Source organism: Arvicola amphibius, chromosome 3 (genome assembly GCF_903992535.2).
Source record: "Arvicola amphibius chromosome 3, mArvAmp1.2, whole genome shotgun sequence".
NCBI classification, from domain to species: Eukaryota; Metazoa; Chordata; class Mammalia; order Rodentia; family Cricetidae; genus Arvicola; species Arvicola amphibius.
In genome coordinates, this window is record NC_052049.1 from 106,885,407 (window position 1) to 106,912,181 (window position 26,775).

The 26,775-nt window shown below is 35.8% G+C and overlaps 2 protein-coding genes and 1 pseudogene across 2 annotated transcripts; 2 read left to right on the plus strand and 1 right to left on the minus strand.

The window, feature by feature from the left end:
* The first annotated feature begins 8,117 nt into the window (after positions 1-8,117).
* On the plus strand, positions 8,118-9,050 carry LOC119810381 (olfactory receptor 8D2). The gene has a single exon (XM_038323833.1). It carries the CDS (start codon positions 8,124-8,126, stop codon positions 9,048-9,050), a length of 927 nt encoding a protein of 308 aa, XP_038179761.1. The 5' UTR covers positions 8,118-8,123.
* Positions 9,051-16,977: 7,927 nt separating this feature from the next.
* Positions 16,978-17,572, minus strand: LOC119809334 (annotated as a pseudogene).
* Positions 17,573-20,885: 3,313 nt separating this feature from the next.
* Positions 20,886-21,812, plus strand: LOC119810500 (olfactory receptor 8D1-like). Its single transcript, XM_038324009.1, has one exon. The coding sequence runs from the start codon at positions 20,886-20,888 to the stop codon at positions 21,810-21,812; it is 927 nt and encodes a 308-aa protein (XP_038179937.1).
* Positions 21,813-26,775: the final 4,963 nt, after the last annotated feature.

A 26,775-nucleotide genomic window follows, 5' to 3' on the forward strand; every position in this document is an offset into this window, starting at 1 on the left:
AATGTATAGGAAGATCAAGAGACACATAGAGAAAAAAAAAAAAACAGTTGCCAAATAGATTGGCAATTTCAGTCTGCAGGATCTGCTCAATGTGTTTTAACATTTCTTTTCTATTCAGTATTTGTGAGATAGCTTGATTTCCAATTGGAGAGAATCATAAGTTAATAGGCCATTATATCAAGTGAGGAAGAGAAAGTGTATCTCCATCCCATCATGATTTATTAGTAAGAATAAATTGTTATTCAATTAGCTATGATATAAGAGGTGCCTTGGGATTATAACACTAAGAAAGAAGGAGAATGATTACCTGTAATTGCAGATGATAAAATAACCTAATCCCAAATCATTAGAGTATCTGTGATAATACTAACTGAAGTATTATCACAGTAAGGGATTGAGTGTTAAACTAACACTCAAGAATCAGTTCAAAACATATCTAGCTATATGACATAAACCTCATGGAAAATCAATGATGAGACACTCATATATGTGTGTGCACTGAGCAAAAAAAGTGGAAAAGCTTATCTGAAGAAAATTATAAAATGTTTTCAAGAGATCCAAATTTAGGCCTGGACACCTGAAAATTTAATACATGAGTAGAATGGCCTAATATTTAAAGATATTAATATCTGCAAGTAATATACAAATTTGACAGTACACTAACAAAATCCCCATAATAACTTTTATGGTTGTCATCATTAATTATTGACTTCAGTGAAACCTCCTCTTGATCAGAATTCTTCAGGGGACGTTGAGGTACATGAGACTGCAAATGAGTGGGGGACATCTTCCCATACCCAACACCCATCAGAAATGAGCGCAGGACATCTCCTCACACCCAAGTCCCATCTCAGCGAAAGCCAGGCTTTTGCCACATGGATAAGGCTTCCATGTTGCTTCCCGTAAGGCCTGTAACTTTAGTGGAAAGCCCAAAAAATGAATGGGTCTTCCTGGAAACCCTACCAGTCATGTATTTTAAAGGTGAACTCACTGAATCCGAAGCCAATTTTGCCCAGCTGACAGCACAGGGGATGGGTGTTTTCCAGCACTGTGGTGAGGCATGCTTGGAAAAAGGGACCTATCTCGGTGAAACATCCATCTGTTACAAATAATCCTAAAACAAGCCTCTCTGAATTCCAATCAGACCCAATTAAGCCAATTCAAAGATGCCCTCTTTTAATAGATGTTTCACTCTTTGGTGGCCAGAAAAATGGCTGGGGGGAAGACAGAGAGGGAGAGCATACCCAAAACCTGGAGACCACGTGTTTCTTTTTCTGGCATGAGCCTAAATAGCCCGTGGGGGTGGTCCTGACCCTTTTGGCCAGCTTTCCCAGAGGTGGAGTCTGGACCAAGGCAACTCCCAGGAGGAGGGGTTTTACTGGGGCTTGGATGAGGCCCCTGTCTTAATATTACAACTACCAATACCAATGATGACTCTTTTATATTATAAATGATGTTTTATTATTCAGATTTGAAAAATGTTTTGCAGAATAAAGATGCGTGAGAAAAGCACTAATGAAGGATCTTTAAAGGCTCTATTGCCAAGCTTTTATCTAAATTTATAAGGAAAATAATTTAGCAAAATTATAAAAAGTGTTTTAAGGAAATTATTTCTACACCCAAATTACTGAAAAAAATTAAGAAACTGAGACAGGCATCAGTCAAGCATTTCATAATCAATATTAAGCTTTGGAGTCTTTATTCAGGAATTGGCAGGAGGGAGAGAAACCTCTGGCTACATGAAACTTTAGAAAAGAGGTAAAAAACGTGTAATCATAGAAATTAAAAGACACATAGGTAAATTTAACATGGATCTAAGGAACATATAATACCCAGAGGATAAAATCAGAATATATAAAATAACAAAATACAGTGGTATGTGTGTGTATACATACACATATATGAATAGTAAAATAAAGTAAAACACAAGAAAAACAAAATAAAAATTGAAAATTTGAAAGACTAATAAACTAAAAAACAAGACCAAATTAATAAAATAATAATTGAGAATTTTTAATAATATTAATATAGAAAAGGGAAACATACTTAGAACTAGCAGTTATGCATCATATATCTTTAGTATAACAAGAAATTGGAAAGCATAGATGTGATGGCAAAGTTTTAATGCTTTTCAAACTATAGTTTTAAATTGTCTCAATGAACTTATAATCAGTAAAGAAATGGATGGATTAGGATCCCTATAACTCCACCTCATATGCTAGGCATAGTTTTATATTAAAATTGTAATAAACTATAAAAGAATATTATTTTAATCTTTAAAATAAAGGATTGGCTATCATGTATTTTTACATTAAGTTTTAAATAAATTCACCAATATTATCATCCCTGAAACCCTTATAACATTAGATGGACCAAGCTGGCTACATTTGTAATTTTAGTAATATGTATATTTATTATTGGTATTGTGTGTGTGTGTGTGTATGTGTGTGTGAAGGTGTCTGTCTGTGTATATTTAACAATTAGATTTTAAAAAAGGCCACGAAGCTGAGAAGTTCACTTGGCCTTGAGAGGGAGGGAGGGGAGGTATGGGTGGAGGGGAGGGGAGGGAAGGGGGAGAAGGAGGGGAGAGAAAGGGGAGAAGGAGGGGAGGGAGGGGGGAGGAGGAGGGAAGGAGATGGAAATTTTTAAATATAAAAAAAAATAAACCATGAGGAAAAAAAAAAAAGAAATTATATATAGAATATATTATAAAAGATATATAATAAATAAGTATAATTGCACAATAAAAAAAAAAAAAAAAAAAAAAAAAAAAAAAAAAAGGCCACGAACTAAAGAAAGAGGAAGAATGAAATATTTGGTATATATTGGTATGAGATGAGGAAAAATGGCATAATAAAGGTACATTACAAAATGATTAGAGCACATGCCAGCTGACAGTGATTATGACATCTCGTACAAAACTTTGCCATCCCAATCCAGTCCAAATCCTAGCCTGCAGAGGAGAATCGAATACAAACTCCTACCTCTAGCCTTAGAAGTGTTGGCAATAGCTAGCTGCTATAGAGGGAGAGATATCTTTCTCTAAGAATTGACTCCTTGTTAAGTCAGCCATACCAATGGAAGACAACTCACAAGAATATTTGTGTATCATTAATTAATCTTGAGGTTAAAATAAATAAATAGAAAGATAGATGATAGATAGATAGATGATAGATAGATAGATAGATGATAGATAGATAGATAGATAGATAGATAGATAGATAGATAGACGGATGGATGGATAGAAGGATGGATGATAGATAAAACTGAACACAAAGTTATATTGATAGGAAATAAGTTGATCATCAAAGATTGTGGAGGGGTGTAAACGTGATCAAAACAATCTCGAAGAACTAATTGATATTTTTTTTCATTGAAGGTAAGTATCATGGTGTATGCCTTCTTTGGAAGATGAGCAAAGACTATCATGAATTTTAGTTGAGCTTAGATAACAATAAAATCCTGGCTCAGAATATATTTAGTTTAAACCAAGTAAGAAAATATAAGACATGTTTTGAGTGGCCAAAGGTCTCACATAATGTTAAGGGTTATGTGGTTCTAGGTTTTAAAGCAGAAAACTGAGATTTGAACAAACAGTTTAAAATAACGAAATTCTGTAAACAAGTTTTGTCTTACAGAAGAGGATGTTCTAATTACATTTAGATGTTTAGCAAAAGTAATTGAGGCCCTGTGTATCTTCCCAGATTCTGTGATAGAAAACATAGGCTAGTGATTAGGAAAATCTATAATTTCCCCAGAGAGTAAATCCCTTTAAGACTGACTGACATCTACTAAAGTAGAATTCAGATAATAAATAAATAAGTAAATAAATAAAATTATTTGAAAACTCTAGAGTATTATAGTAAGACAACATGGGATTTATTTATTGAGCTTTGTTAATAATGTTGAATCCCTGAAGTAGTAAAATGCTTCCTGAGATCTTCAAAACCATCATTTTTTAAAATTAATTGTGTATTACACATGGGCAAAATCTTTGGAGAATTTGTGTACCTTTGGGAATGAATTATTTCTGTATTTCTAAATCCTAGCTCAACAATACCAAATAATATAGAATCTCTCTGTTTGAAGCCAACATTTTCAGGTAAGTAGATTCAAATTTCTCTGAAGTTTGAATAAGTCTTAATTGATATCTAAGTAGTACTACTCAAATTGTCTTAACAGTAATAAGCTCATCAATATTGTAGATTTATCTCACTAACCATAACAATGTATATACCAAACTTTAAAATTAATTTAAAACTTACATTGTCTCATTTAATTATATAAAGGGAATTCCTCACAATATATTTACTATGAAGAATTTAATAGGTAGTTACTAGCGTGAAATCGCCTACAATTTGATGCCATGTAGAATAGTTCCACAATGATGTTAAAATTCTTATCACTATGCTCTATCATTTGTGATATACCATTTGTTTTTAAGATTATTGTCACTTACTTTCAATGTGACTTCAAACATAGCCACTGCAAAAAAAGACAACTGCTCTAAAAACAGCTTTAAAAAGGAAATCATGGATTTAATATATTCTTATTTGTTCATTGTCTGCCTGAACATGCACTGCTCTGGTCATATGTTTAAAAGTTGGGAATTTATAGAAATGATATCCACATTTTACACTAAATAGAGAAACAAAACTTCAACTTATATTTTCATTCTATAGACACATACATTTCTTCTCTAAACATATTATATATATATATATATATATATATTTAAATACTGATTATTTTATGGGTAACGTTTTAAACCTTGTGAGCATATGTATTCTTATATATTGAATATCAGTTACTTTTTTGGATACTCACTCATGCATATCAATAATTGCAGCAGACAACTGTTCTGTCAGATACCACTGTGTATAACTACAAAACAGTAGAATTGTGGAAGTCAAAACAGGGGAGAAAACAGTAAGTGCCAAAAGTCAGTATCTCATTCTCTGACTACAGAAAGCATATGACCTGTGCAACTGGAAGTTGCTCATGTTCACTTTCATTGTATATTATATTTCATTTCTAGTCAAAGACTGCATATATAATATTTTATCTTTGCTCATCTGTGACTTCTACTATGGATTACTTTGGTAGGAATTTCAAATACTGTGTCATCTCTCTTTTCCCTTTGAGATTACAATGACAAAGCACATTCATATAAAAGATATTTACATGAATTATTTGGACATATGTATGTATATTTTAACATTAACAAAATTTCTATTATCTAGATAACTTTGCATTTTGAGGAGTTATGATTTTTCAGTGGACTTTGTAGCCCTTTTTATTGCTGTTACATTGCTCTTTTTGCAATGCTTAGCTGGGCTGAATGGCTTTCACACCTATCTCTGAATCTTTCTCATTTTGTTCTTTCATTTTGACTTCTTCTATAGGCACCAAAATAATTCCCTAAGAAAGCAAGACGCTCAGAGTAAACAAGTATGAGTGGATAAGAAAATGAATCTTAGTACATAGATATTATGATCTATATATTATATTCTTAAAATGTTTTATATCTCTGAGGTTTTTAACTCACTAAATAATCATACCCAGAAAAGTGAGATATTCCTGCTCATCTCCTATTGGATTCTGAAAAAATAAGCAATGGTGGGGGCTAATTTGCTCTATCAGATGAGTAATTTAAACCTCAATATCATCTGTAGTTTATCTGGATTACTCTTTCATACAGAAGTCAATTCAGTCAGTAATATTTGCATCTAAACAAAACTGTGGTACCTACTAAGTGCCACAAACTGCTGCATGCCTCTTTCTGCTGTGCTACATGGTATGACGGCCTTTCTATCAATATAAGTTAAAAATCTCCCTAGCAGTGGCACCAGGATCCATTCCTGATGCATGAGTTGGCTTTTTGGACCCCATTTACTACAGTAGAATGCCTTGTTCAGCCTTGGTGCAGTGGAGAGGGCTTTGATTCTGCCTCAACTTAAAGTGCCAGGCTTTCTTGACTCTCTCTATGGGAGGCCTACCCTTTTGGAGAAATGGATGGGGGATGGGTTGGGGAAGGAGGTGGTGGGAGAGCAGGAGGTGAAGAGAGAGGGGCAACCGTGGTTAATATTTAAAATGAATACTAAATTTTTTTAAAAAAAATCTCTCAGTTTGATTCATCTGGTCACTGATCAAGTTCAGGACATCTATCTGAAGATATTTCACACTTAACAGAGCTGAACACCTTAGTAATTCTGAAACTGTTCTAAGAGTATCATGGTCTTTCTTGGCAGGGAGCAGGAGGGACAGGCTATTGCTATGCAGCTCAGGTTATAGACTCACTATTTTTTGTTATTCAGATAGATTATTGTTTTAGATAATATATTGTATTCTGTGCAATAAGATCTCATCAAATTTTGCTTTAAGATACACTTATACATTAAATACTCTTAGAAAGTTGTAGGAGGATTTCAAAAGCATATACTGAGATAACTTTCTATATTATTTTTGAATATTAAGAATGTTTTTCATATAAAATAAAGGTAGTTTGTTTATTGTATGCATGAATGTTCTCTCAATATGTTTTTGACATTGTCTTTAAAATATATGCAATTTAAAGTCATAGATTTTCTGATGTATTGACCTTTTCCATGAAATTAGAAACATTTTATATTATTATAGTAATTTTATGTACATGCATGTATTTTTCTGCATGAATGTCAATTCATAATACACATAATAGGTGCATGCAGAGATCACAGGAACAAACCTGGGAACTGAAGTTACAAATGGTTGTAAGCTGGCAGGTAGGTAATAGGAAGTGAACCCGTGTTCTCTGGAAGAGTAATCAGCACTCTTAACTGCTAGTCATCCCTACCTCCTACAGAGACATTTTCAATACAAAATTAGTCAATAAAAATTATCACTATTAACTTTTAAAAAGCACATATTTCAACTATATTTGAATTTTAAGAGACACTAAATAAATAAACATGCTTGGAGTTCTAATCTAAGAAATTTAAAAGAAGGTCAGTGAGAAGTTGGCTTCAAATGCTGAGAGGTGAAGTCCCTAAGGAAACATTGATTTATTAGTGTTCCGGATATTACACCTTGAAGTCAGCTCTACTTTCCTCTTTTAAGGACAGGGCTGGCCTCAGCTGTAGTTTATGGTCAGACAGTAGTAGTATATTTCTCTTTCTTATATCTATAGCAGGGAGAATTCCTTAATATATTCAAGCTTTCTATTACAAGAAGAAGCACATTCTCTAGGGAGAACAGACTTGTAATTTCTATAATCTGTTCTTTTAAATTCTCAGAATCTCTTTATTGTGTCTGTGCTCCCAGCTTTAGAAACTCACCTTATTGTGTGGGTCTCCCTGTTTTAGAGACTGTGATGTTAACTCATAAATGCATTGTAGGATTGAAAGGGATTATTTTTAGATTATCTAAGTTATATTGGATGTGACAATTTCATAAAGTTGATGAATTCTTTGTTATGTACTCAGATGAAAATGTAAGTAGTCTCATCTTAAATGCACAAAGTAATAATGTCTGAGTTTTTGATATTCTTAATCTGCAGTACTTACAGAGCCATGTCCATGTGCAAAATTACAAGACTTCGACATAAGAATGAGCACTGAATAAGGTGGTGTGTAACCAAGAAGGTTAAACTCAGTCTTTGTAAGTCTTTAAAGAAAAAGACTTTAAAGACTCAAACCTATGCAAAGAATCACAGAAAATTAAGGAATGCTGAAAGCAGGAGAAACAGCCTTACCTAGGAAAGAGCACAATGTTTTTCTATCCAATTACAAATGGTTATCCTTACATCCTTATATATGAGTAACATAATACAGGGTGTATAGGATATAATAAGGACTCTATATGTATATACATATACATATATGCATATAAAAATAATTAATGAAAATGGGCCATGGATTTTATATAGAGCAAGGAGAATCATGTAGGAGGGTTTTCAGAGAGAAACAGTAGAGGGAAACGATGTCATTGTATTATAATTTCATAAAATAAATGAAGTAGCTTTTAAAGCTGCTTATGGAGTGCACAAATGTATGGGGAAAATCAGGTTATCAGAAATTAAGAGTGACCATCAACCCTTTCTCTCCCTTCTCCTTGTAGATAATATTTTATAAGTACTGGATACAATGAACCACTCTTCAATGACTGACTTCATCCTTGAAGGACTAACAAAACGCCCAGAGCTTCAGGTCCCACTGTTCATCTTGTTTCTTGTGATATATGTGACCACAGTGGTGGGAAACTTGGGCATGATCCTTTTAATCACCGTCAGTTCGCAACTTCACTCTCCAATGTATTATTTTCTCAGTCACTTATCCTTCATTGACCTCTGCTACTCCTCTGTCATCACGCCTAAGATGTTGGTGAACTTTGTATCTGAGAAGAACATCATCTCTTTTTTGGAGTGCATGACTCAGCTTTACTTCTTCCTCATTTTTGTCATTGCCGAAGGCTACCTCCTGACAGCCATGGCCTATGACCGCTATGTTGCCATCTGTAGCCCACTGCTTTACAACATTGTCATGTCCCAAAGGGTTTGTTCCATAATGATGGCTGTGGTATACTCACTGGGTTTCTTTGGGGCTACTGTTCATACCACACGTATGACAATGTTGTCCTTCTGTGGGTCTCATATTGTCAGCCATTATTTTTGTGACATTCTGCCCTTGTTGTCTCTGTCTTGCTCCAGCACCCATATCAATGAGATACTGCTATTTATTATTGGTGGAATTAATACCCTAGCACCTACACTAGCTGTCATCATCTCTTATGCCTTCATCCTAACTAGTATTCTTCGTATCCGCTCCACTGAAGGACGTTCCAAAGCCTTTGGCACTTGTAGCTCCCACATTTTAGCTGTGGGAATCTTCTTTGGGTCTATAACATTCATGTATTTCAAGCCACCTTCCAGCCATAATATGGAAGAGGAGAAAGTGTCTTCTGTGTTCTACACCACAGTGATCCCAATGCTGAATCCCCTAATATACAGCCTGAGGAACAAGGATGTAAAGAATGCACTGAAAAAGGTGGTTGGTGGAAGGCAGTCATCTTAACATTGAGAGGAAGAAGAAAGCAACACATGAGAAGTTCTCTTTTCATTTTATTTTTTTCCTTTAGAGAAAAAAGTCACCATTACCTGAAAAATTGTTATGTGTGAGAATGTCTGAGACATTCTTGTGCATTATCAGTCAATATAATTTACTGACGGATAGTATAATCTTTGTAAATATTTAAGAAGAATAGAAATTGATGGAGACGAAAGGGTTTAAACACACTGAAACATTTTGACTATAACAAAGATACTGCTGTCACTGACTAGACAATGGAGATAGCAAAGCTACATTTGAATAGAAGCCTTCTATAGTGTTGGGCACATGGGCTCATTCATACACAGACTTGTTTCTCTACAGGTAGAACCTGGAGTGATGCAAGCACATGACAGGGAATTCCAGCAGCTGCAAGAAGCTCAGAAGTATTGGTGTGTCTCTTCTCTTGGAACATCTAGGAGGAGCATAGTGTAGTTCAAGCATTAGCTTTGGCCAGTTAAATCTAGATTAATTAGATCTAGTTAATCTAGTTTAACTAGCATATCTCCACAATTTCAGCTTAACAAGTCCCTTACATTTAAGCCACTACATTTAAGGAAATCATTACTACAACTATAAAAATCAATACCAAATTCAACACATTGCTTTGTCATTTTGTTATTACTTCTTTATGAAGAGTGGTTTCTCTCATACTTCACATCATAATATAAGCTGTGTATAGACAAGAAGAGTTGCAGTGATGGAAGAAATATCACTGAATATATTAGATAATGGTATAGAAATGGGAAATAGCAGCCAGGCAGTGGTAGCACACACCTTATTCCTAGCACTCGGGAGGCAGAGGCATTTGGATCGCTGTGAGTTTGAGGCCAGCCTGGTCTACAAGAGCTAGTTCCAGGACAGGCTCCAAAACTACAGAGAAACCCTGTCTTGAAAAAAAATAGCAAAAATGCCTTGGTGTCCTCAAAATAAAAGCATACTCTACACCTATGCCTCTTACATTGGGATAAACTAAGAATATTTTCTGCAGGTTATCTGCCATTTATTCTTTTTACCCTTCAAAATTTTATCTTGGGTCATGTTTTCTAGCCTCATCAAATTGTGCTTAAAATGAAAAAAAAATATATGTAAAGTGTGGTTATATTTAATTGGTTTTCTCATAAATAAAAAGATACTTAAGACTGAAGATTTCACTAAGTTACCCAAGAAAAAACAGTAGTGGCAAAATGTCCCTTTACAATGAATAAAGCACCATGTATTGGGAAAGCATCCTGGAAGTGGAATAGGAGACAGAAAGAGTTGAAAAGCCTGAGGAGAGAGAGGTAAAGAGGCCTTCTAAATCACCATGATGAGCTTATATATGAACTCAGAGAGTAAGGAAGCACCACAAGGCATTAAGAAATCTGTAACAGAGGTATCCTAGAGCCAAAAGGGAAAGTGGACACATGCCCCATTCCTAACCCAGAAGCTATCTCCAATTGATAACCACTTGCAAATGAAAATTTCTTCCAGTAAGAGAGTCTCGCTGGGGAAATAAATTACTCTTAAAAAATAGGCCCTTTCCCAGCAGTAGATGGCCAACAGAAAATGAACTCAATTCCATCTTTGAATTGTCTCATAATGTTATGACAGGGATTTAACAACTTAGTTTTTAATTTATAATTTACAGGTATACAGGTCCTTGGCATATACATCGTATATATCATGGCTTCCAGTTTAGTGTTTTTATTGGTTTCCTGAGTATGCAAATGAGTGGGTCTCTGCATGTGTATCTTTTTCTTCTGCCTTTTCTTGGGCTCTTTTCCTTTTGTTTAATTTGTCTTATTTAATGCTTTTCTATCTTGTTTTCTATTATTATTTTCCCTTAGAACCCTGTTTACTTTCTGAAAGATGAAAAGAGGGGTGAATTCTGAAGGGAAGAGTGGTGAAGAATTGTTAGGAGTTCAGGGAAAGGAAGCCCAAATCAGGATATATTATATAGGGATAGTATTTTTTCAGTAAATGAAATTAACAAAAATAGCAAAAGCAGTCAGGCCTATGTGTGTTTCAAGCACTTGGATGCTGAGGCAAGAAAATTTTAAAGCTGAGTCATTTGGTTACACAGCAAGATTCAGTTACAACCACAACAAGCTATGAAAAACGAGAGACTGAGGTAAGGAGAAGAATTCTGTATAAAATGGTGGGATGACAAATCTCTAAAGATATTGTTGGAATAAAATATTCAAAAACACAGGAACCTGATCTTGAGACTGGCAAGAGCCAACTTGCTTCTTCCCCAGTCACTTAGCCTTGAGTGACTAAGACCTGTTTACTTCTTCTTCATCAACAAAGCTCTTCTCCCAAGGCAGTACAAATAAAATATTAACAGATATACTGACTGTTTTCTTCTGTTAACTTGCCATAAACTAGAGTCATCAGAGAGGAAGGATCATCAGTTGAGGAAATGCATCCTTGAGATCCATCTGTAAGGTGTTTTCTTATTTAATGATCAATGGGGAGGGCCCAGCCTTGGTTGGGTAGTGTTCCTCCTGGGCAGGTGGTCCTGGGTTCTATAAGAAAGGTGGCCTGAGCATGTCAGGTGAAGCAAACAAGTAAGCAGCTCCAATCCTTGGCTTCTCCACCAACTCTTGTCTCTGGGATCCTGTCCTACTTGAGTAATTCTCCTGAATTCTTTCAGTGATGAACAGCAAAGCTGAAGTGTAAGCCAAATAAACCCTTTCCTCTCCAACTTGCCTTTTGTTCATGCTTATTTTTATGGAAGCAATAGAAACTTTAACTAAGAGAACAGTTTTGTTTTGTTTTAAGTTACTCAAAGCCAAAGAAATTATTTTCTATATAAAAAATAAAATCTTAGTAAAGAAACAGCAATTGACATCTAACTTAATTTTGCATCTTCAGAGAACTTACAAATACATAATAAGGACTGCAAAACCATCATTTCTCTTGGGACAGATGTTAACATGGAGCCAAAAGTCATTCTTGCAGACTGCTCTTAAATGCTAGAGACTCTAGGGTATTGGTGTAGATAAGAATAATTTCTATTCCTAATAAGTTCCAAGTCCCAGAAGTATCACATAAAAGCAGCACATCACACCGCACAATTGCTAATGAATCCTGGGTAGCTAGAGGTGGTCTGCTTCAGGACACTGATAGTTTGTTCTTTCAGAAGAATATTGAAAATTCACTTGAGAAAAAAATGTTAATTTGTCTTTTGATCCTAATGTGTGTAAGAAAACAGAAGGCATATCTTTGTACATCATAATAATTATTTGTTTCATGAAAAAGAAACCAAGCAATTTCTAAGAACTTTGCTTCTCTGCAATATCTATGTAAGTGCCCACTCTCATTTATGGCAATAATCTGATAGAGCATTGGCATAACAACCATGTTCACTCATATGCAATGCCTCAGCCTTACTGAAAGTATTTGTTTCAGTGTTCTCTCCAGTAGATAATATCTTCCTTTCTCCTTTCCTGTCATCCTTTCTTATTTTTATGACTGTCACACAATCATCTGAAGGAATGATTCCTAGTCCAAACTTAGCCAGTTGTGGTACAGAGAGCCTCACTGGGGTTTCCACAACTCTGAAGCATTTGATTTCCTTAAGCATTTCTGTAGGATGTCTATCCTAGTGCCTCTGAATCATGCTCATTAGTCTACAATTATTTCCCAGAGAAAGAAAGCAAGGGTAAAATCAACCTAAATACGTTTCCCTTCATAAACAGTAGCTGGCTTCCTGATAATGGCGAAGGAAGAATCTTAGACCATGATGATAGAGATCATTATTTCATTCATCTCAAACAATCCTTTGGTTCCTCCTGACTTCAGAAGCTCTAGCAAGATCAGCAATGAAGTTAAGACTCGGCTGATGTTGAATCTATCCATAATTTCAGCTTTTAAACCTAATTTGTCCCTTTGCTTTCAAAAGATATTGGGAAACACAGAGGTTATGAAATTGGAAACAAGGGGTTCTTTCCTTTGAGAGGCGCTTTAGGGGAATATTTTTCATTATTCCCCAGTATATTATATCCCTGTTGATAAGCTTTGTTAATGTCAGAATCATCATTTTTCTTTTCTGTTTTACACAAACCAAATTTTCTCCAAATTATATAAAATCCTGGTACAGAGTATTCTTTGCTGCAATAATTCTCTTGCTGTATTAAGCTGCCTACGATGAGCTCCATTCCCATGTAGTTACCGCAAGGGAGCTGTTTGTCCCTACTCTTGCACATATCTAGAATTCCCCTTTATGGGAGTCTTTAGAAATCTGGGCCAACCTATTCACATTGGCAATCACTCATTCTCTCAGATTTTGATGACAAATGTCAGTCAAATATCAACAATGACTTGGTGACTGGATTTTTCTGGATCCATATACTCATGCCTCATCACAAATACTCTCAAATTATTTGATCCTGGATATATACATCAGAAATTCATAATCCTTCAGATTTTTAAAAAGAATTCAATACTATAAAGAAGTTAAAGTATATGGAAATAGCATGTAATGTGAGCAAAAGAAAGAGGTGGGAAAGAGGGAAAAGAAGAAGAGGAAACCAGTGGATGCTAGTCATTCTCTCCAGCTGCCCTTTCTAACAGTACTCCACACTGTATACATATTGTCATTCAATATGGCTCCATCAGAAAACTATTTGACACTTAAAAACAGTGGACTTGCTGGCTTGTAATGTTTCTTAAGGGGAGAACTGTAGCATGTGACTGTAAGTTTTCAAGCTGGGTCAAAAGCACTGTGGGTTTAAATTACTGAAATGGTCATGTTTATAGTAATAGATGTCTTCCTAGCATGTTCAACACAAATGCTACTCTCTTATAACGATTATGTCTTTGTTTTAAGGGCTATATGCAACAGCTTCATTGCTTATGACTAGGGTGTTAAGCAGCTGACAATTTTGAGAACAGTTTGGTGGGCGGAAATTCTCCTTAATAACCTTGGAGTAAGTAACTATATCCCAGGAACCTGTGTTTCACCAGAGTGAAGTGGGGAAACAGATGCATCTTCAGCCTTTACCAACATTGTAGGAATCCAGGAAGAGTTGCTTGAGTGTCTTGCTAAGAATCATTTTCCTTCTTGGAGTGACTCATCATTTTTATACACATTCATATCTACCTTTTGTCCATCTGGATATAAAATCTACTTCCAGTGCAGTAGGACTGGGGAGTCATCATTTCTTATTTTGTGTGGATATTTTGAGTGTGTGTGTGTGTGTGTGTGTGTGTGTATTCAAGAGAATCTGTGTTAGAATCTCCTGCAATCTTATCAACTTCTTATTGTTGTTTCATTTATTTTACTGAAATTTTGTATGGTTTAATCTGTTAAGATATGGAGCCAGAGGTACCTTTGCCAAGTCCCATAGTTGATTGAGCTCAAACTGCTGAGGGTGACAGAATATGCATTGCAGGCGTACTTTGAGTATGGAGTTTATTAAAATGGTAGGAAGAGAGGAGAGAGAGAGATGTAGACAGAAAGACTGGGGGGAGTGGTAGGGGGAAAAGGGAGAGAAACAGAGACATGCCTCTTCATGTAACATGAGGGCCTGCTCATTGGGGTTTCCATCCTGCCCAGGTCCCACAGCCGGCAAGTCCCAAAGAAAATCACACACAGGTCTACATAAGTTATAAACTGATTGATCAATTAGCTCAGGCTTTGTATTAGCTCTTATAACTTATATTAACCCATTATTCTTATCTATGTTAGCCATATGGCTCAGTATCTTTTTCAGTGGGGCAGGTCACATCCTGCTTCTTCCGTCATCTTGCTTGCTCTGGCTGGTGACTGCATCTCTGTCTTTCTTTTTTCCAGAAATCTCTTAGTCTGATTGCCCCACCTATAATTCCTGCCTGGCTACTGAACAATCAGTGCTTTATTAAATCAATTTGAGTGACAGGTCTTTACAGTATGCAAAAGCATTATCCCACAGCACTTCACATTTAAGGACTTTCTTTAACCTTTTTCTTTTCTCTATCAAGCCTATGCATATTTTTAAACTCTAAACTATTTAGAGGTTTTCAATCTTTTTTTTTAATTCTGAATCTATCTTTACTGTATATTTTTATCTTTTCCTGAACCTATGAGTCTTTGATCTGCGAGGCAATATGGCTTGAATTAAAGCTGGAGTTTTGGCAGCTTGGCTCCACTCCATTTCTTAGCTTTGAGAGTCTAGCTTCATGGCAGAGATACTGTTAGATCAGATTTATTGCCACAACTCTGTGATGTTTGTAGGTCAATACCAATACCAAGAAACCTGATGCTGGCTGTTCATCAACACCATTTAAAGGTTTGGTGGCAGAGCCTCTTAAAAGATCTGTGAGCCTTTTGCCTCTATTGCTGAGACAAGAAGCCTCTCTTAATGAAACCACATCTCAAGCAAGGCAGTGGTGGCACATGCCTTTAATCCCAGCACTTGGTAGGCAGAGGCAGACAGATCTCTGTGAGTTTAAGGCCAATCTACAAGAGTTAGTTTCAGGTCAGCTAGGACTGTTATGCAGAAAATCCCTGACTCAAAAAAACTGAAAAAAAGAAGCCACTCCTCTGCTCACTGCCAACAAACAGTCTACCAGAGAAAAGACAGTTACCAAAAAGCTGTGTGTGACTCTGTCCTTGTCTGTCAGGATTATTTTTCTTTTAGCTCTCTCAGGCTTTATGTGAAAATTCTTGCCAAAGGTTTCAGCACCATTTGTAGACAGAAGTTTCTGTCATGCCCAGTCCCACAGACATTCATTCTCAAAGAAATACACAGAGGCTTATAATAATTATAAACTGTTTGGCCTATTAGCTCAAGCTTATTATTAACTAACTCTTAAAACTTAAATTAACCCATAATTTTGTCATGTGGTTTGGTAACTTTTATCAGTGAGGAATTCTCATCTTTCTTCCTCTGCATCTGGCTGGTGTCTGAGACTTGGCCTTTTCTTTTCCCAGAATTCTCTTAGTGTGGCTGCCTGCCTTTACTTCTTGCCTGGCTACTTGCCAATCAGCATTTTATTAAACCAATATGAGAGAATATCTTTAGAGTGGACAAAAGCATTATCCAACAGCACTGCTTATACTCACACAGATTCAGACATTCACACACACACATACATACATACACAAACACACACACACACACACACACACACTCAAATAAATACAAGGACTCTACCAGTCTTCGCACAAACAGGAGGAAAGAAAAGTTACAGGAGGACACACAGGTGACAGACTGTAGGTTTACAATGTTTACACATTATGTGTAAACAAAATGCTTGAAATGACAAATCAACTGCAGCTTAGAGATTGCAAGGACTCTGGGAAGTGCTGAGGATTCTAAAACAAAATTATAATTTTGTAGTAATAAAAACAAAAGATTTTGCCTGGCCTTAATGGAGTCTCCTGTATACTATTTCTACATTCTTTTCTATACTCTTGGTATAAGACCAATACAAATGTTTCAGAAATGGCTGAAAATAACAGTATTCTGATTTATCTATAATAGAAAGACAAGGTCCCATTCTGGAGGAATGTTTAGATACATAACTTGGTTATGTGTCAGAAATCAGAAATGTATGACAAAGCAATCAATTAAACTTCTTCCAATTACATTAAGAATGCCAAGACTTTAAAAGGCGAGCTTACTTATTTATTGCAAACAATTAGGCATTTTAAAAAACATATGTTGATGAAGAAGCAGTAGAGTAAGGAACACAACAAGTTGTATGGATAAATTGGGTAAAAGAAAAGACATTTTTGTAGCTGGAAAAAGTCCTTGCTGATGAAATAATTCATTAGTTCACCTTGAGTAATTTGTATTTGATTCCAAAGTCTTCAAAGCAGTAACCATATCTGCGCTATTCCTTGAAGAAAAAGAAAAAGCATTTGAAGAAGACGTTATCATATTACTAATGTGTAAGGATTTAAGCCTTTCTCTATCACATCTTAGACAGAAGTGGCACTTTCTTGCTGTAGCACTTTCTTCAGAGAACATTTTACTTCCTTATTTCTCAAGCTATAGATCAAAGGATTAAGCATGGGTGTGACCAGGCTATTCAAGACCAGAGCAGCTGCATTAAGCCAGGGATTGGGAGTAGGCTGGAGGTATATGAGGACCACTGAAAAAAGGCAAGGAGGATGGCAATGAGGTGGGCACTGCAGGTGGAGAAAGCTCCATGCCGGCCCTCAGCAGATTGGATTTGCAGAATGGAGCAGAGGATGCAGCTGTAGGAGGTGAGGATGAGGAGGAAGCAGCTGAGGGGCATCAGGCCCACACTGATGAGCCCCACCATCTCCAGGGCTGATGTGTCTGCACAAGCAAGCTTTAACATAGCAGGGATATCACAGAAGTAATAGTTCACCACATTTGTGAACTATTGGGGCCACAGTAGGGCAACTGCAAGGTGAGAGTGGTCAGAAATGTAGCCTGAATACTGCCCAAAAATGATATTCCTATTGCCAGGATAGCACGCACTTTGTGGTTCATGATTGGTGAGTACCTTAGAGAGTGGTATATGGCCATAAAGTGGTCATAGGCCATTACTGTGTACAGGATACATTCTGCACAATCCAGGAAATAGTGAAAGGAGGGCTAAAACAACCTGCACAGGTGATGGCTTGGCTATTTCTGAGAGGCAGAGCAACATCTTGGAAAAACTCACTTAAGGGGAAGTATGTCACACATGAACAGCTGACACAGGAAGAATTACATGGTTATGTGAAGTCTAGTAGAAGATACCTTGCAAGGAGTATGAGCAGGTTTCCCACCATGGCGAAGATGTAGAAAGACAAAAACAAGATAAAGCAAGGTCTCTAGATCTTCTGTGTCAGGATACACATCAGGAAAACTGAATCAGTGTGGAGAGATTATAAGTAGCTTTGCGATTGCCTCATTTCAAAGCAGAACACAGATCTCCAAGTCATGTAACAAATATTGAATCCAATCCATGGAGTTCACTCATGCATATGTTGGTTTCATTTTCAACAAAATTTTTATATTTTATGAACAGATCTACAAGGAGAAAAAAATGAAAGTATAACTGGAGATTTTAGCTTGTTTTCTGAATTGGACTGAAGACCCTATGAACTTGCCAAAGGTTATAATTAAGTTGTTATTTAGGCAACAATTCACTTTGTTAAATACATTACTAAATAAAAACAAAAAAGCAAAATGGAAAATTTGGTAAACTCCTGAAGGACATATTGTTTTCCATGACCTTGACCCTGGGAGCAAGCATGCTTGTGTCTCACCCAGCCATATGGTACTGATTCCTAGAGTGCCTCTCTCAAGGCCTCTCAGAATGTAAACAGTATATTTGTTGATGTTATTGCTTCTGTTTTGTTTTTAGTTACTCAAAGTCAAAAGAAAGAAAGCCTTCTACCTATAAAAAAATCAATAATATTTGAGTCAGAAACCAACAACTAACATGTGCCTTAATTTTACATCTTCATGGAGAACTTGTGAATACATAATAAGGATTTTCTTTCCAGTCTTCATTACTCTTGGGACAGATGTTAACATGAACTTCAGAAGTAATTCTTAGGGGATGTTCTTAAATGCTGGGAACTTTAGTGGATTTGTGTACATGTGAATGTCTTCTCTTCCTAATACAAAATCCCAGAAGCAGCATATAAAAGCTCCACCTCACATAACACTCATGATTATGGGTCCTAGGAAGCTGGAGGTGATCTGTGTCAGGATACTGACAGTTTGTTCATCTGTTACATGAAAAAGAAACCAAGCACCTTCTAAGGACTTTGCTTTCCGTGCAGGACCTAGGTAAGTGGCCAGTTTCATTTATGGCAAAAGTGTGATAGAGGGACAGTGGGCATAACAACCATGTTCACTCACATGCAATATCTCAACTTTATGTGGAAGCATTTGTTGCAATATTCTTTTCAGTAGATAATGTCTTCCTGTTTCTTTTCCTGTCATTCTCTTGTTACTTTATTATGTTTTATTATGACTAGGTCACATGATCTGAAGGAATGATTTTGAGTCCAAATTTAACCAGCTGTGGTTCAGAGAACCTCACTGGGGTTCTGAAGCTTTTTGATTTCCTTAAACACTTCTGTGCAAAAAACCATCTATTTTCCCCAATTCTAGTTTTTTCAAATTAGATAAAATTCTGGAACAAAGTACTCTTTGCCGCAACCATTCATTACCTTGCTGTGTTAAGTAGTCTAGGATGATCGGCATTCTCAGGTAGTTCACTGCAAGGGGAGAGCTTGCCCCTATTCTTGCACATCATTTAGAATCCCTCTTTATGGAAGCTTTAGAAATATATACTATGCTTTGACATCTGAAATGACTCAGATTGACAGTCTCTCACATTCCAGTTTAGTGATGATTTAGATAACTAATTTCAGAAAAAAATAGCAATGGTGCAAGGATTGACCTACAACCATATACACTGAGAACCAAATACTGAATCTACTCTTAAATTTTCCAAACCTCTATTTCTACATTAGATAAACATACACCTTCAAGAGTTTTCAAGAATTCAGTGCCATAATGCAGATAAAGTGCATGGAAACAACATGCAATGTGTGACGAGAAAAGAGGGAGGCCTAAAAGAGGGGATGTATGTAGGACAGTGGTTATCTCTAGTTGCATTTTCTAACTCTACTCCAACAACACACACTTTCAATCAATATGACCCTATCCATGGAAACATTTCATGCAGAAAAATTTGAAAACTGAAGTCTGCTGTTTCTTGAGAAAAGAAGAGTACATATAACTTTTTTTGTTCATATCCAGGGTCAAAAGCACTGTGGGCTTCAATTACTGAAATGGTCTAGTTTACAGTAATAGAAGTCTTCCTAGCATGTTCAATAGTAAATGCTCCTGTCTTATGATGATTACCTTCCTGTTTAAGGGTTATGTGATGGCTTCTTTGCTGATGGCTGGGGTGCTAAGCATCTGACTATTTTGAGAATGGTTGAGTGAGACAAAAGTCTCTTTGCTAACCTTGTGGGTAAGCAACTGTATCCCTGGGTTTTGTGTTACACCAGAGTGCAGTTCAGAAACAGCTTTGTTCTCAGTCTTTACTATCAATTTTAGGGATCCAGGAAGTTTTACATGTGTACTCTAGATTAGAGTCATTTTCTTTCTTGGGGTGACTCACTTCTTTTTTATACATGTACATATCTACCTTCTGTACAGCTGGACATAAAATCTATTTTCAATGCAATTATGCCAGGGAATTATTGGTTTCTGTTTTGTGACTATTTTGAAGATATCTATATGTAAAGAATCCAGAGAAATAGTATTAGAATCCTCCACAACCTCCTCTACTTTTTATTATTTGTTCATTTATTTTATTGACCTTTCATTTGGTTAGATCACTTAGCATTTTTCTTTTGGAAAGACCGTAACACTATAAGTGAAGTTGATGCTACATTCTATGTCGCAACAGCTGGACTTTCAAACAACAGCAATCCTCTGTCTGACCTCTTTGAGTTGGAATTTTTAAATGCATGAGCAAACACACACACAGAATTTTTACTCTTGAACAGCCTGGAAATCCTTCCCTTTCTCTGTAGAACAATATTTTTATTTTGCTGTTAAATCCAGAAGGCAAATGCTTCTAAATCTTTAAGGAAGCAGTTAATTTTGTAATCTAAACTTATAATTGACTTTGAGATAAAGTTAATCGAGATATATTAGATGACCATGGAACGTAGATGAAAATAATACGTTGGTGATCTCTAACCTCACTCTGAAGCATTTGGTTTCATCTGGAAGAAGAATGTTTATGTAATTCTTAGTTGCAATTGATATCAGGCATGTTGTTAGTGGTATAACAGTAACCTGAAGTCTTATTCTTTATTTTCACAGAAATCTTTAAAGAATGACAATGGGGAACCATTCTACTGCAGCTGTTTTTGTGTTAGTGGGATTAACTCAGAAGAAAGAACTCCTTTTCCCACTCTTCCTTCTGTTTCTGGGAATCTATGTGGTGACAGTAGTGGGGAACCTGGGTATGATCCTGCTCATCACGATCAGTCCAATGCTGCACACACCCATGTATTATTTCCTCAGCTGCTTATCTTTCGTTGACCTCTGCTATTCCACTGTTATTACACCCAAAATGCTGGTGAACTTTCTTGGGAAGAAAAATTTAATCTTTTATTCAGAGTGTGTGGCTCAGTTCTTTTTCTTTGCAATCTTTGTGGTGAGTGAAGGTTACCTCCTGACTGCTATGGCATATGATCGCTATGTGGCCATCTGCAGACCATTGCTGTACAATGTGACCATGTCCTCTAGGCTCTGCTCACTGTTAGTGCTAGTTGCCTTTATCCTAGGGCTTTTTTGTGCCATTGTGCACACAAGTGCTTTGATAAAACTGAACTTTTGTAAATCCCACATCATAACCCATTATTTCTGTGATGTTCTCCCCCTCCTCAACCTCTCCTGCTCTAATACACATCTCAATGAGCTTCTTATATTTGTCATTGGAGGGATCAACACCTTGGTGCCCACTGTAGCTGTTGCAATCTCCTATGTCTTCATCTTTTGTAGCATCATTCGCATCAGGTCATCAGAGGGACGGTCCAAAGCCTTTGGAACCTGCAGTTCTCATCTCATGGCTGTGGGAATCTTTTTTGGGTCTATCACCTTTATGTACTTGAAGCCTTCTTCAAGTACCTCTCTAGAACAAGAGAAAGTGTCTTCTGTGTTCTATACCACAGTGATCCCCATGCTTAACCCATTAATATATAGTTTGAGGAACAAAGATGTGAAGAAAGCATTGGGGAGATTCTTGGTTAGGAGATAAGACATTGTTGGCAAATGAAAGATGGGTGAAAAAAAAATGTTCTACTGAAAATATGCTCTTTCTTTTCAGTTTTATTCTCCCTTGTAATATACATTATATCTAATTTATTTTTGGGTTTGGAATTGATCTCACAGGAACCTGTGTATTAGTCAAGCACTATACCACAGAGCTACATAACTACATCCAATATCCAAATATTTTAAAATATATTATTGTATTTTTTTCAATTTTTTTCCAGAAAATTGTTAAGCATGTATTAGTGCTTTGAAAGAGAAAAATCTTTTTTCATGTAAATGAAATGTTAATTCACATTTTTCTCTAACTGATGTTAAAAAAATTTCTAAATCTTTTTTAAGCCTTTCTTTGTCTGTAGGTCAGCAATAAGATGTCTTATCCCATTAACTGCTCCACTATTCGTGAATAATTGTGAGTGGGCCTCTCTTGAGACAGCTCAGTAGAAGTAATCACAGCTTCTTTTATTTAATGACTATAATGATTGTGTTATAGATGACGTATTTTTACTGCTTCTCTCCCTGTCTTCTACTTCTTACGTTCCTTCTGACTCCCATTTTCAATATTTTTTGAGCCTTGGGAGGTAGAGTAGTACAAAGCCTTGTTTAGGTTTCAAACCTTATAAAACCTTATTCTCAGCATCCCAGAAAGCCACGAGTGTATATTTACTGTTCAGTGTAAATGGAAACTTCTCTTGTTGATAATGAGAATAACTTTTACTTAAGGGTATAAACATAAATATTTAGGAAGAAATGTACAACTATCTCTCTTTAGATGATTATTGTAGCAATTTCCTTCCACAGAACTGATAGAAGACTGGTGGAATCTGGGAGCTGGACAGTCACTGCCTTCAGTAGTGTCAGCACTGTGCCAATCAGAAACCAACAAGTAGTTCCAAAAACAAGGACACAAATATTTCTGAAATAACCAGAAGACAGAAATCCATACACACAGTCGTGAAAATGAGATTAGTAGATTGGTAGACATGAGAGGAAGGAAGATGAGAGAGGCTAGATTTAAGAGCAATCAAAATGAAAAATGCATGATACACATGTATAGACCTGTCAAAATACAAATTTTATTTTTCAGAAAAAATGCAATGTGAGATGTACTGACTGGCTCACTAATATGGAATGCTTAGAAACCTGTAACTGGATCCTAGGTCCATCCTAATCATTAATCATTTGAGAAGACAGAACAAATGCAAAAGAAAATCAAGAGAAATAGGGGAAAACAGTAGCAGATAAGTTTTATAATTTCAGTCTTCAGATTCTGCTCAATGTGTTTTAACATTTTCTTTTCAATTTAGAGTATGTGAAATCACTTGATTTTCATCTGTCTCCTGACTACATGAGTCAATATATTCTTATACAAAAACACTGTAAAGGAAATATATCCCCAGACCATCATGATGTATTATTAACTAAAATTTGTTATTCAATTAGCTGTGATATAAGAAATCTGAAGCCGAATGGTGGTGGCGCTCGCCTTTAATACCAGCACTCGGGAGGCAGAGGCAGGCAGATCTCTGAATTCGAGGCCAGCCTGGTCTACAAGAGCTAGTTCCAGGACAGGCTCTAGAAACTACAGGGAAACCCTGTCTTGAAAAACAAAACAAAACAGAAAAAGAAATCCGAGAGTTTAGCAATTAGAAAAGAAAGAGAACAGCTGTCTTTAGTACCAGAGAATATAAGAGCTTTCTCCAAATTCTCTAAGGAATCAATGATCAAACTAATTCAAGAATTCTTTAAGGTATTGAGAAGTAAAACAGCACTCAGAATTCAGTAGAAAATAGATCCAGCTACATTACATAAACTGTTAAAGAAAGGCAATGAGGAAGTAGACTATATGTGGATGTACGAGCCAAAGGAGTGAAGATCTTAACTGAGATGTCTAATACTCCCCAAAGTTCAAGAAGTAGACACAAAAAAGTAAAAAACTTAATACTTGATATGGAATGAATCAACATTTGCAGATACTATCTTTCACAATAAATTTACAAGTTTTACAAAATACTAAAAATCTTTTGGATCCAACAGATTCATTTTATTTAGTGAAACATCATCATGCTCAAATTCATCCAGGGGAGAGTGAAATATGTGAAACTGAGCATATGTAGGAAGGACAAAGATTGCTTTGACACATTTTATCAAGAACTATTGCTGTAGTCAAAATAACAAATAGTTGATTATGTTTCATGACTCTTGATGTCTGCCCATAGACAACAGCTGATTTTCACATTGTCACAGTGAACTGGTTGGCATTTCTAAAACTTAATGCAAATAAAAACTTTATTTATATGTTCTTAACTTTGATTTATTCAAAATAATCTTTTAAATATTTATCTATAAATCCATTTCATTGTTTAGAATACTATTGCATGATCTATTGACTTGATTATTGGTGATCACAGGGCTTTTTTTTTAAGTCTACTCTAAATACATTTATCTCTTCCATACTGTTATGAGCACATATATTATTTAACTTAAACAAATATCTAGTTGAAATATTTGTATATTATGTTAAATGAGCTTTATCATTCCCCAAACTGCAAATCCGCCTCTGAATGAAGTAAATTTTAAACTTTGAACAGTTATAGATATGAGCTACATTTGGTCTAGTCTAAAGTCAAAGCAATACCATATTTCTATTTTACGCATATTTTATGCTTTTAAATTTGCTTTCCTCAGTGATAAAGATACAAATGGGTCTTTATGTGCTTATTGTTAATTTATTTCATTTTGTCAGTTCTGTTGTTGTAGATAAGATCAACTAATGCTACAATAGAAAGGTGTTCTCTCACAGGGCCCCATAAATCTCAGCTGAAATATTTGATATTAATATGATTTGTTATGATTAATGTCAATCAAGATTTATTCATTTATTTTCTGAATAAATTTACTGCCCAAAACAATGATGACTCTGTTATGTTAAAAAGGATATGTTATTATTCAGATAAGAACAATTTCAGCAATTCTTATTTTTATAAAATTTTTGAGGTATAGGTGCTGCAGAAAAGCAACAAAGGTGGAATCTAGGTTAAAGACTTAATGTATCACTAAGCCGTCAACTAAATTTTTAAGAAAAAACATTAGACGAATTAAAATAATATTTTAAGGGAAATATTATTATATCCTAGTCACTGGGAGAAATATAATGCAAAAACTGTGACAGAAAAAGTAAAATAAATCCCTTCTTCTACCTTCTATATACATTATGTTCTTTGTACATGGTACAAAAATCAAGCCATTTTATTCGGGGCCTACATGAAGCAACTAAGACAAGATGGCTTTACACCAGGCCCTGTTATCGCTAGGATCCACAGAGTGACAGCACTAGTTGCTAACAATCTCACTAGTTACCACTGTACTTCTCTCTGTCACAGACCTATCTAGTACTGCCCAAAGTTTATGTGTTAAGTAAACAGAAAACATCACTTCAATCATATTTCTTCTGTTAACAAATGCTTTCTGGAAATATTTATTCTAATTTTGATTGCATATTAAATCATTTTTTCCATCCCTTTGCTCCACCCAAACCTTCATAAGTACTGTTTTTTGCTTACTCTCTTTCTAAATCATATCAACTACTTTTCATTAATTATTCTTACACAGAGCTAGTGAAGTCATGGATCCTGGAGGGTAACTAACAATTACCACTTTACTAAACAACAAAAGATTTAACTACATTATAGTTTTCTTCATACACACAGTTAATAAATGTTCTTTTAAAGATGAAAGTTATCAATATATATATTTTTTAAAATGTACAAAAAAGATGGCTCAGAATCCAGAATCTACTTCAGACATCTCTCAAATTTCTGTAACTCAGGCACCAAAGGATCTGGGGTTATCTTCTGGACTCCAAATCACCTGAAAATATGCATATACTCACACAGATACAGACATTCACAGACACACAAAATCACACAAACAAACAACATACATACATGCATACCTAGGTTTAAAAAATACAAGAACTCTACATGTACATCATTGATGCAAACATGAGGAATGGAAAGTTACAGGAAGATGCGCAGACCACATGTTTGTAAGCAGAGCATATGGAATGAAAAATCACCTGCAGCTTGGACTTTGCATGAGCATTTAGGAATGCTGATGATTCCACACCAAAATTCAATTTTTTTTAGAAATGGAAATGAAAAGATTCTTTCTTGTTCTTACATAGTCTCCCTGTCTACTCTCCCTACATTCTTTCTCAACACTCTTGGTATAAGACTAATACAAATGGTTCATAGGTTGCTCAACATATCAGTACTCTGCTTCATTGAAAAGAGCATGACAGGTTCCCATCCAGGAGTAGGTTTTTGATACACGACTTAGTCATGTCTCAGCAATTACAAATGGATGTCAAAGCCAAAACTTGGTAATTAATTGTAAATAATTAGTGAGATATTTAGAAAATCATGGGATAATTAGAAAACAATAGAATAAGGAAGAAATAAAGAAAACTAGTTGTTCAACTGGACTTTGGTAGTTCAGCCCAGTGCTCCACTGTGGGTCTCTGCCTCTTTTTCCATCAGTTTCTGGATGAAGGTTCTATGGCGACATTTAAGATACTTATCATTCTGACTACAGGGCAAGGCCAGTTCAAGCACCTTGTCCTCTATTGCTTAGGGTTTTAGCTGGAGTCATCCTTGTGGATTCCTGGGAATTTCTCTAGTACCAGGTTTCTTGATAGGCACATAATGGCTCCCTCAATCAAAATTTCTCTACCCTTTTTCTCATCTCTGTCCTTTCTCCATCTTGACTATCCCACTCCCTCTTTTTTCTTCTCCTCCATTCCCTTCTCCATTCTTCTTCCCCTTCCACACTCTTCTCCCCTACCCCCATGCTCCCAATTTTGTCAGGCGATCTTGTCTATTTGCCATTTCAGGTTGAATGTATGTATGGTTTTCTTGGGGTTCACCTTGTTTAGTAGCTTCTCTATG